At 35.3% G+C, this 12,255-nt stretch overlaps 2 protein-coding genes across 2 annotated transcripts; one reads left to right on the top strand and one right to left on the bottom strand.

Annotated features, from left to right (window-relative positions):
* Positions 1-4,211: 4,211 nt before the first annotated feature.
* LOC114727127 (siroheme synthase) lies at positions 4,212-7,122 on the top strand. The gene is made up of 5 exons (XM_028913881.1): positions 4,212-4,783; positions 5,108-5,185; positions 5,311-5,380; positions 5,914-6,191; positions 6,416-7,122. The coding sequence occupies exons 1-5, from the start codon at positions 4,244-4,246 to the stop codon at positions 6,560-6,562; spliced, it is 1,113 nt and encodes a 370-aa protein (XP_028769714.1). The 5' UTR covers positions 4,212-4,243; the 3' UTR covers positions 6,563-7,122.
* A 333-nt stretch (positions 7,123-7,455) lies between these two features.
* Positions 7,456-10,471, bottom strand: LOC114727040 (O-fucosyltransferase 20). Its single transcript, XM_028913790.1, has 6 exons — positions 10,140-10,471; positions 9,751-9,916; positions 8,942-9,031; positions 8,300-8,583; positions 7,962-8,220; positions 7,456-7,883 (listed from the first exon to the last, which is right to left on the bottom strand). The coding sequence occupies exons 1-6, from the start codon at positions 10,268-10,270 to the stop codon at positions 7,647-7,649; spliced, it is 1,167 nt and encodes a 388-aa protein (XP_028769623.1). The 5' UTR covers positions 10,271-10,471; the 3' UTR covers positions 7,456-7,646.
* Between the last annotated feature and the right edge of the window lie 1,784 nt (positions 10,472-12,255).

The following is a 12,255-nucleotide window of genomic DNA, read 5'->3' as shown; positions in this document are numbered from 1 at the left end:
TAGGAACGAAGGGGGAAAAAAAAAAAACTACTCAAGAGAGGATATATATATATATATATGTATGTATATAGTATTCAGAGGTTAGAAGGTTGGTAGTGTTAAAGTCAAAGTCAAGCACTAGACACATAATTAATGAACTTGGGGAGCAAGCAAAAACTTTAAAAGAAAGGCAGAATACCAAATATATCCTGCTCTTTATCTTCCTAGCTTTTATATATATATAAAACAGCGCATCCTTCTTCCTCTTGCATTGTAATGAACTCATAAAGCAATACAACTTTCCTGTGTGTGAGCCACCATGTTCTGCTGCTTCACGGCCAAATCATCATCAGCATCAGCTTCGTCTTCTTCTTCTTCATCGAAGCACAGAAAAGAAGATGAAAGCAATAAGGGGCATGCGGTGGAAGCAGGTTCTTTAACGCTGAGACACACACAGATTCAGAAATCTGAAGCTCCCATTGTTGTTTCTTACTTCCCTCTTAATTCTCAACCTTCTCGCTTATAGCTGCTCTCTCTCTCTCTCTCTCTCTCTATATATATATATATATATATAGATAGATAGCTCTCTTCATCTTCTTCCACCCCATCTGATCTCTTTCTGATGTGATCAAAGAAGACGTACGTTGACGATCATCGCTATGAATCTATGACCTCCATGAGAGAAAGTTTATGTTCCTTCTTTTTTGTTGCTCTATCATAATTAATTCTGTGAATTGAAGTGATGAATTAATCGCTTCTCTTTTGTACCTGTGATTTTCTCTCTGTTCTTACGGCAAATAATTATTTTACTTTCAGTTTCTGCCGACAGAAATATGGATGATAGCTTATACATAGATGATTAATATATATATATATATATATATATGAGCTTGTAAAATTTCAATAAAAATAATACCTCATTTGTTTTATAATTAGGACATGAGGTAATAGTCCACAACAATGATATCTTACATGTTAATTTTGATACTACATAACTTGAGGTTAATTTATTGAATAACCATTCAAGTCTTCAAGAGCTAATTACCCAACATATTTCACTTTTTTGATTCTAAAATATCTTTGTTTTACTTTTAAAATATTCATTTAACTATATACACAAATATATATAAATTAATTGAATATATGTATAACTATTTCCATCCCAATTTCTTATGCATATACCCTAATAATTTGGTCACATGCCCATTTCATGCACCTGCGCTCCATAGGATCAGGACAGCATCCTTGAGTCGAATAGTATTATTTATGCTATAATCATTTTTTTAAATTAACTAAGGCGATCCTTGGGGTCAATAATTACGTCTAGCTCGTAGCATCGATAAATGAATATAATACTAGTAATTCTAAAATGATGCACCAACTGTTTTTTCTTTTGAGAAAAATTACGATCATAATATTGCCATGGACACAAAGCATGTGGATGTCTATTTCTAATGTCCTGTCATATTTTTTATTTTTTTCAGGGTTAGTATTATTATAACTTGAAGTTCATAACTATATGACTCTTCTTGTGATTTTTTTTTATAGCATGAAATATAAATTATGATTCATTAGTTTACAATTAATTATTTTATGATTCCATTGACTTATACAATATTGAGCTGTGCTCTCATGCCTATCTCACTCGAGGAATAAAATAAACAAAAGTATTTCTATTATTTTTATTCTCTCTCTTTCTTGTTGCTCTATCTCTCTCTGTTTTTTTAAAAATTGTTTTACTCGTACTATTTTACAACAAATATTGGAGTCAGAAATTGAAGTAGGGTCCAAATTTCGTTCAAACCAAAATAAAATTTCATCATTATCGTTAAATACATTTTTATGAAATTGATATTACAATATTAGTACTTTGTTTATATGGCTATCTAATTAGATTATATTACCTCTGGTCATAATTATAAGAGTTAGTTGACTAATTTGAAGAGATTAAGGAAAGAAGTTAAATTAGTTATTTGTAATAAATATGTGTTGTCTTTTTTAAAATATCATCGCTAACCAAGTATATTAGTTAGATCTACCGTTGTTAGAAGAACTATTTCGAAAAAAATGCATAAATATGATAAACAAAGTGGATTGAGTTCTTCTATTTAGGACCAAAATAAAAGTCAAATAAAATCTTATATTAAAGACCAAAGGTAGTATTTGATGATCATTGGTACTAATTAAAAGTAATTTTTTCAAAGACAACTCGAACAAGAGATCTCATAATTAAATGGTCAAAACCTTTTTTTTATTATAAGAATTTGATAAATATAAGAAAAAAAAACTACAGCTCACATGAACCTAATTAAAAATTAGGCGAAACTATAACATCTTAATAAAAAGAAAAATATACGAAGAACCCAGTAAAAATCAAGCGAAATCATAGAGATTTGATAATTAATTTTTTTTAAAAAAAATACTGTAATTAAAGTATATATTAAACTATGCTAAACAATTCCCCATACATGTATTGTTCATAAAATATGAGTGGCTATTCTATGGTACTCCTTCGGTCCTAATTATAAGACCCAATTGACTTATTTGAGGAGATTAAGGAAGTAAGTTAAGTTGGTTATTTATAATAAATAAGTGTGTGTCATTCCTAAAATATCTTTGCTAATTAAGTATATTGGCTAAAACTATCATTATTAGAAGGATTATCTTAGAAAAAAATGCATAATATAAGAGACAAAATGGATTGGGGTCTTATAATAAGGACCGGAGAGTATTAATTTATTTTTAAGATAATATTTATAGTTTAAAATATATGACACGTAGTATCTATTTCTTTTCCAATTCTATCCTTCCTTCATTTATTTCTAGTTTGATAACGCTTTATGAAATTGAGCTCTTTTTTTTTTTTACTCAGTATTGTGTCATTGGCTTGTTTTAATTTTAAAGATGACACTTCTAAGTATTATCTTTTTTTTTAATAACTCAGAATATTCTCAAGTTATTTTAGATTCAAGACTTATCTGTGGACCGAAAACATTAAAATTAAAGCTCTTCTAGTTTTTTTTCTTATGGAGATAAGACCGCTTATTGTCTTAACCAACAACTTATATGGCAAACTTGTTGGTAAGTCACTTTGAGTTTGAAATTAATCTCTGTCAGACCAAAAGCGTTAAGGTTAAGGCCATTCTAATAAGTATGCTTCTCGAGATTTGAATTTGTGTTCTCTTCCTTACAAAGACGAAACCGCTTACCATTTTAATTAACAATTTGTTGGTAAATATTTATCTTCTTAAAAGATGAAAGTATGATGTCTTTTAATAATATTAAAGATATAAATCGTTATTTATTCAAAAATATGAATAAATTATGCTTTGTCCTGAGTAGTGTACGGGGAGGTACTCTGAAGAATAAATTTTATGATTTGTAGTGTGATTTGCTGGTTTGTGTTCTTATATTATCTTTGATTGATTGATTTTACAAAATAAATAAAAAATTCATGTGCAAACGAGAGATTAAATATTATAGACAATCATATACGAAGTAAAACTACTTTTAAGAATTACATGAATACAGTAAGAAGAAAAATTATAAATAAAAAAAGACTTTTTTGCCAAGTGATAAATGAGATATGAAAGATAGAGCTAAAAAGCCCAAGAAAAATTTATCACCACAGCCAATGTGAAGGGAAGGCTTCGAATTAGGGGTCAGGTCATAGTATAAGAGTTATTAATCGATAAAATGCAGGTCGAAGATACTTAATAATTTTTAAGTTTTTTTTTAAAATATGAAATTACAAGTTCAATCCTACATGAATAGGATGGATTCATTTTCTTAGGTGAGGAATATTTAAAAAAAAAAAAAAAAAAAGTCTGCTGCAGCCGCCGCATATGGCTTGCATTCGGCGTCCCCTTGCTCTGTACAGGTCCCTGAAGGTCGTGATGATCTACATCTCCGCCTCTTATTCAAATTACTCCAAATTCTGCCACCTGTGACAGACGAGGCCGCATCTGTACATTTACTGACAACTGGCGTATAACAATTGGTTAGCATATAAACGAAGCTCCGTCCCACCCAAAAACCCGACCCGATCATCAACTAGGGAAAAGGCATAACGTCCCTCCAAAATCCCCAAAAGCAACTTTGCCTTCTCCCTCCCTCCAAGTTCCATCCCAGTCAAGCTTCGTGGGCCGGGGATACCGTTTGTCCCTTTTTTCCCTCCTTCTCAACGCGTCCTCTTCTTTTTCATCAGCTCATATATGAGAATCCAATTCCCAGTATCTTCCTAATCTCTCTACAGCTCTACATTATGGCTCTTGTTCCCAAGTTTGCATCTTTCTCTTCTTCTCTGTGCAGTTCACCTCATTCCAGAAACGCCCACGCGTCGAACCTACCACCCAATTGTTCATTTAACTGCAATCTCTCTACTTCGCCTTTCACTGAGAAGCATTCCATCGAGAAGTACCAAAGGGACCTATGGATTTACGAGAACCAATTGGGGCAAACTCTGTCCTGCCCTCTCCCATCCTCTTCGGGATCCATCAGGGAGGACGAGATTGCCCTGCAGCTCCCGGAGCTGAACAAGTTGCTTCAGGTGCTTAGAGAGAAGAGGGAAAGTGAAGGGAAGTGCGGCGGCGGAGGTGACGGTTCTCCCAAGGGGAATGTGTTCTTGGTCGGAACTGGGCCGGGGGATCCTGAGCTCTTGACGTTGAAGGCGGTTAGGATTATAAAGAATGCTGATTTGTTGTTGTATGATAGATTGGTGTCGAATGATGTGTTGGATTTGGTTGGTCCTGATGCTAAGCTTCTCTATGTGGGTAAAACTGCGGGGTACCACAGCAGAACCCAGGTAAAATAAATAAAGAGGATTATCTTTGTTGTGAATTTCAGTGGAATATTGGGTTTTATTAGGGAACCGCACACTCGTATCACATACTATACAATACTTCAAATTACCCTTGATCACTTCATAATTCGTCATGTTCTGAGGTTGTTTTTATGTTGTGTTTTATACCTGTGTTGTCGTCTGTAGTTCTTAGCAAGTGGCTGAGTCTCTGCGGGAATTTCTTTGTGGATTTCGATTTTTTGGCATTTCCTTCATTGCTATAGAGCCATTCCATGCCTTAATGTCAGTGAAAGTTAATTTGTTTTCTTCTGGTAAACTTTTTGGCAGGAGGAAATACATGAGCTTCTTCTGAGTTTTGCAGAAGCTGGAGCTACTGTTGTGAGACTTAAAGGAGGTGATCCATTGGTGAGTTTTCACTTGGGAGGGTCTTGAGTGACATTTTCCCCCCACTAATTTAATGAATTACCCCTTTTGTGATTTCTGTTGCGAACTGTGGAATCTTTTAAATACTTACTATTGGGCATTTTTAGGTGTTTGGGAGAGGTGGGGAAGAAATGGATTTTCTGCAACAGCAAGGTATTCATGTAAAAGTTATTCCAGGTATGCAACAGTTGCAATTTCTTATGAAGTGTTGGTTAGCTCCTCCGCTGTTGCATGTATAGTAGCTTACACGAAGAATGATACAAAGACATTGTAGAAATGATTCGTAATTATGACATGAAACCTATATTTACTTTTATGTATTTTCATTTTGTATGTCCGTCTGAGTCTTATATTGAGGATTATATTTGTAATATCTAAAATGTTCCGGAAAGATGATAACCGTCATAGTTTTATATCTTGGCCACAATACGTCTCATTGCTTTTAAATAGAGAACAAGAAAGTGTTACTTTTTTGCCACTATATACAGTTTAAACATTTGAATGTCCTGAAATAACACAAGACCTAATGACCTATATGTAAAATATTTATGTGCACGTGTGCGAAAAAGTACTACACAAAGCATGAAGCACAATTTCTGTTACACTCATTCATCTTGTACGAGATGTGCGTGGATCTGTGAGTTCTATGAGTGTTTTCAATAGGAGAAGACATGGTGATCCTGAAATAATCAGTGTTCTCACTGCTTCAGGTATAACTGCAGCATCGGGGATTGCAGCAGAGCTGGGGATTCCATTGACTCACCGTGGCATTTCAATGAGCGTGAGGTTTCTCACAGGACATTCAAGGAAAGGTGGAACAGATCCTCTATTTGTAGCAGAAACCGCAGCTGATCCTGATTCGACCTTGGTTGTTTATATGGGCTTGTCAACCCTACCTTCACTGGCCAAGAAGTTAATGGATCATGGTCTATCCCCTCAGACCCCAGCTGCAGCCATTGAGCGAGGGACCACACCCCAACAACGCACAGTGAGTATTATTAATATCATTGTTCTATTCATTACCAATAGCTGCTTTCTTCGTTCTACTTTGACTGTATGATCACTTATTGATTCAATTCTTTAATCAGGAGTTCACTTACTCCAGGTGATCATTTTGTTTCTTAGTCAACTTTCTGCATAATGGATGCTTTAAGGCTGAGCTTTTCGGGTAATCAGTTTTAACAACTGATTTTACTATTTGCAATAATGCAGGTTTTTTCAGAACTGAAGGACCTTGCTGAGAAAATTTCATCTGCTCAACTGGTGTCGCCAACACTTATCATAATTGGAAAAGTAGTGGCACTATCACCATTTTGGTCAATTTCTTCAAAAGAAGAATCATGCTTGCTTGAGGCATGATGGGCATTATTGATGCAGTCTGAGAAGGCGACGACTTCTAACTGTGAAGCGTGATGGGCATTATTAATGTAATCTGAGCAACTTGTGAGAAGGCGACTCCTCAATTTGAAGATGTTGATATAATTATGGGAAGTGGAAAACCAGGCAGGCAAAAACTTCCGGGGGTATTGGTGTCCTTGCTGCTTCCTATTTAAGCAGAAGTGGGTCTTAACAGCAAAATCTGGTACTACAAGTTGGAGCTTGGAATGGATATTTGCCACCTCAAAATCTCAAGCACTGAGGAGAAAATTTTTGTCTCATTTCTCATTCATGACAAATTACAATAGAAGAATCAAACAGGTTCTGCGGTCACTAAATTATGTCATTAGCCTCATTGTTTTGTGACTGTGATTTGATTTATTCAACTTTTCTTTGCTGCTATGCTGAATCTTATGGTCTATAACCATGCCCATGTTCATTAAACATTTTGGGGCTAGTTGTATTTATTTCACAAATACATTATCACATCAAAATGCCAAAATCAAGCTATTAGACAAGTTGGAACGGTCCCCCCCCCCCCCCCCAACAAAGAAAGGGGGGTCGATTTGGCAATGCTTCAACTTATACCAATAACTAGACGCACTTGTACGTTGGTTTTGAAAAAACGAGCGCTATTCATAATTTGTGATTAGTACAGCTTGTTATAAATATTATATATATTGATATATTAATTATTATTCATGGCTGGTGCCTGGTGATGTGTATATGAAATTTTTTTTTCCCCACTGCTCAAACCTAAATTTACAGATTTGAAACTACACATTTTAATTCTTTCATTTAATATTACTAGAGTTGAAACTGAACACAAGATTGTTTGTGGCGAGACTTCTAGCAGCCTTTACGAGCTTTTGGCATAAAGAATTAAGGAATGATAATTTAGTATGTTTAAGGAATGACGTGAGTGCACCTGCGGTGAGAGTTTCCCTACAAATCTCCCAAGTTGCTTTCCAAAAATAATAGGACCAACCAAAACTAGAGCCAACTCCCGTGTCAGGAGCATTCACTATTTCTGTCGAGTAATCAGCCCAGAGCCTATGACGTTGAGTTATATGAAGGAAGGTGCATGTGAATCATTGCACATGCACTCTGGGACAGGATATTTGGTGACATCCCTTTGAGCCTTGCTTGTTCTGAGTTCAGGCTGCCCTAATGAGTCTTTGTGCAATTCCTTGATGATTCTGTTGAACTCTGCTTCTGGGAGAGAAGAATTCATAAAGTAATGAAGCATTTGTCTTTTGTTTGGGGTTATGTATTTCTTGTGCCCTGCATAAGCTCGGTGGCCCTGCAAATTATTGTTCCATCTGGTTTATATATACGAAGTAACTAAGTTAGAGGGTGGATGAACCACTATGAAGCATACCTGAAGTGCGTGGCCCATGTTTCCTCCGTGAGAAGGCATGAAAACATCACTCTTATCAGAGACTATGTAATCTATGGCAGCCATTAGAGAAGCCTTGTTTCTGAAAGGCTCTAGTTCTCCTGGCAAGGCGAGATCTTCTTTATTGTAAAAGTGTGGAAACTCTCTAATTATAGGAAGCAATGCTTCTTTTCCACCCAGCGGTTGCCCTCCAGCCCAGTAAATTCTCGCGCTTTTTGAAGCTCCTAGAGCTTTCAGCAGCCTATAAATACGACCCAATAGTTCATTAGAGGAAGTTATATGGTTTTCTCTTAGACTTGAACACACACGCACGCCCCTACCTGGAAACCTCCATGGCATTCAAGGGACAGAGGCCGGCCAGTTTCCTCTGATGATAAGTCATGTTTGATCTTGCAGTTAAGAGCTCTGGGCGCTGCATCCTTTCATTGTAGATAATCTCATCATACTGTGGCTGGAGACCTGGCAGGCATCCTGTTCTCACCCACACATCCTTTTCCATTCTCAGATGCAGAGCTATGTAGGGTCCATTTCTCCTCATTCTCTCTGCAATCTTGTTCCCAATTTCCTCCACTGGTTTTGCAAACTTTAGTGCGTGAAAAGCAACCTGACCCCCCCCCCAAAAAAAAAAAGAGAGGCTTCATTGAATGTAGATTAACACAATTTGCCACTGTTAGTGTACGGATTCAATGCAGTTTGTCAAATTTTAGTTCAATCGTGTTGGAAATAGTTTCATTATTTGAGTTGAATCATCATTTGGTTCACCAAGTGGAATTATGTCTGTTTGAAGCTCAAACCAAATGACAATTTAGTGACGGAGTGGATCAAAAACAAAAGGTGGAGATTGAATTGAAAACACACAAACTGTATTGAATCTAAATCCTCTAAAATTCAAGAAAGAGTTGAATGAAATTACTTCAAACTAAAAGGGTCAAATTGATGAATTAAAGAAAGAAGCGCAATACCTTGCATCGAAGTTTCTGAAGATCGGGAGGAAGATCCTTGGACAGCCTAGAATCCAAGCCACGTAAGAGCAAAACACCTTCTCTTTTGAGCTGTTGAGAGAGGACAACAAAATCATATTATTACCACACTTTACTGGGAGAAACCTAAGTTTTCCTTAGTTATCAGTGGACAAAGCTTATGAATCAACCACAAATGGAATTGCACCCAATAAGCACACATGGGGGTTGAAAGTTGATCAAAGTTCTTGTCTAAAACATTAGATTTATAACCATGTCATTGCCTATGTCATCGACAAATGTGATCAAATAATAGTGTTTCCTTGTAAATATTTTGTTGCTTCATGGATTTCACTAAAATTTTATTTTAGTTTATTCTTTTTAAATTTAACATCTTATAAGTGAGTCTCAATTATTTTAAATATTTTTAATTTGATCATTGTCGTTGAGCCTTTTAGCTCTCATTCGATCCTACCACAGATGATATTCTGAAAGTGAAAATGAAATCACTGACTCTACAAAATTTTATGGCCTCAAATGGACATTTAAAGGTAAAGACCTAATTAATTTTTTAATACTCTTCTGACTCAAGTATAAGTTATGCAAATAAAACTAAACTAGAAAAGAGCATGTAAAAAGTCAAAATAGAAACCAAATGAAGCTCATCTTGCCTCCAAATCAAATGGTTCTGTTCCCTCCTACTTTGTGTACATTTGGAGGGGACAGGAACAAAAGATCATAGAAGATCAAACCTATTTAATTGGAGCATAGAAGGGGACATTTAAAGAACAAAAGCAGAACACATTTCATACCCTTTTGAGATAACGAGAACGGATCCAAGCAGGAGTGACATGAAGAGGAGGGCTTGCCTCCACAGGCCTTGTCATGAGGTGCGTTGAAGGCAATGCTGATACCACTCTCACTTCGTCCCTAAGAACTCTCTTGAAGTGTTCCAAATCAAATATTTCCCCAAATTCACTGCAACCAAATCAATATTAAACTTTTCAGTAAACATTCATTAAGTCTTTAGATCGTTCCCAGCTTCCATTGCCCAGCCAAAAACTTAACCTTCGTTGAAAGTTTAATTACTGCTCAACCATATTTAGATACTTATCTTCATTTCATTACCAACTTGTTAATTAATGTGGTGTTTCTGGAGAAAATTTTTGGAAGTCTGAACTTGTGGGTCTGTCATGTTTACCTTTCGTCGCCCCAAATGACGTTGACCTGCAAAATAGGGACAACCAAAGCGGCCCCAAGAATTCTAGCAATTACAACAGCATCCACAATCTGATTCCTCTGTTGATTCAGTCCTCCAGCAACCACAACCATCAAATACTTTCTCTTTTCCTTCACAATCCTTTCACTTTCTCTTTTGAACTCTTTGTTGAAATCCAAACATGGCCTATACCCCAATCCATCTGGTTGTTCCAAAACTCCGAATCCCCTGCTTCATCTTCTTCTTTCTTCCATTCTCAGAGGAAAAAGCCTCAAGCTCGGATTTTGAGGCATGCCCATATGAGGAAATAGCACCAAGTTCGGATTTTAATGATAACTACTGGAGATTGAAACATTTGGTAGAGTTATAGCACAAGGGTAGGGAGAGAAAAAGGGGACGAACATGAGAATGCCAAGGAAGGAAAGGGGAAAGGAGAGTGAAAAAACAGAGTAGTTTTGAGTGTCTGGCGAAGAAGCCATTAATGAAGAAGAAGGCATTATGGTTCCTTGAAGATTTCTTGGGAGAGTCAAGCAGAGATTGGAGAGATGATGAGGAAATGGGGTTGATGATCTGTGAGGGGACTGAGATGTAGGACAGCTGCTTGGGGGAGTTCTTCCTCTTCCACTTGGCCATTATTATTAATGTGAGTTGATGGAATGGAATGAAATGAGTCTAGGAGGAGAGACAGAAAAGGGTCGTGTTTGGTTTTCCTCCCCCAGAAGCCATGGAGATCATTGCATTTGATTTGTCTTTTATAGAAGCTGTTTCCAACAGAGAGAGAGAGAGGGAGAGACGCAGAGCGGGAACACAAAGCAGAAGGAGAAATTGAGATGACATGTCTCCTGGTAATGGAAATAAGAGCTGGAATTTCCTTTGTTTTTTGAAAAAAAGTCTTTTGAGCTTGCTAGATACGCTTTTATCTAACAAGGAGGGTATCTAGTTGGATCCTGGGATCTCCTTGAATGAAATGAAAAATTAATTTCGGGTCGGTTTGAGAGGAATTTTTTTAAAAAAATTTCACATAAAAAAATAAAATTTCTCTCATACTTAATTCAAATATCATAAAATTATGAAAAGTACTTTCATTGAAAAAAAATTCACATCAAGTTATATACTACTTCTGATCCTAGTTACAACAACTCATTTGTATAATTAGGATCGAAGATAATATATTATGTTAAGTTCTGTATACATGACTATATGCGGCTATATAAATAAACAAGTTGATACATGTATTTTCCAAAAAATTATACTATTGAAAAGGGCACCTCGACCTTCAAAGTTTTATCTCATATGTCAAAAAAAAAAAAAAGAAGAAGAAAAAAAGCTTTATCTCATAGTTAGGGACATGGAGTATAAAGTAGTATTTTCTATATTCTACAACTTATATTGATTTATAACAAGCACGGACGGAAAAACAACATGATTTAGTATTTCGTAAAATGCACAGATACCTAATTAAAGTCACAAAATTTAGTCATATATTCATTTAAATCGATTGATTTAGCTAAACTAAACACTTAATTTAACGATGAACTAGTATATTTTATTCATTACATAAAATTTAATGAGTAAATTACAGTGTTTATAATTTATAAACACTAAAAATTATTATATAATTTGTTTATACACACACAGATATGATATCATGTTGATCGTTAGATAAATAGTGATGTTTGGTAAAAATACAAACAAACAAAAGATAGGGGATGAGGGGCCGAGGATACCGTGTCGTTGTGGTAAAAGCCAGCTGCCACCAACAATAAACGACATGTAACGGCCACGTCGCTTGCAATGCGCATGAGTGGAAGGTAAGAAATATTTATTTGACCGAAGGATGTTTGTAGCATGAGCCATCCTAATAAATCCTACCTCCTATTTTAAATATAAAAACTAATTAATTAATTTAAAAATATTAAACAAAATAAATTAATTTAGTTATTTGTAATAAATATGTATCATTTTTTTAAATATATTTACTAATCAAGTGTATTAATTAGAACTATTATTATTAGAATAACTGTTTTGGGAAAAAATACATAAATATAAGAGACACAGTGAATTGGATTTTATATTTAAAACTAAAATAAAATTTAAA

The sequence above is a fragment of the Neltuma alba genome, unplaced genomic scaffold (genome assembly GCF_004799145.2).
Source record: "Neltuma alba isolate B1F8T4 unplaced genomic scaffold, ASM479914v2 tig00000367_pilon, whole genome shotgun sequence".
NCBI lineage: Eukaryota > Viridiplantae > Streptophyta > Magnoliopsida > Fabales > Fabaceae > Neltuma > Neltuma alba.
The sequence above is the reverse complement of the archived record's forward strand: the minus strand, read 5'-3'. Positions and strand labels throughout refer to the sequence as shown.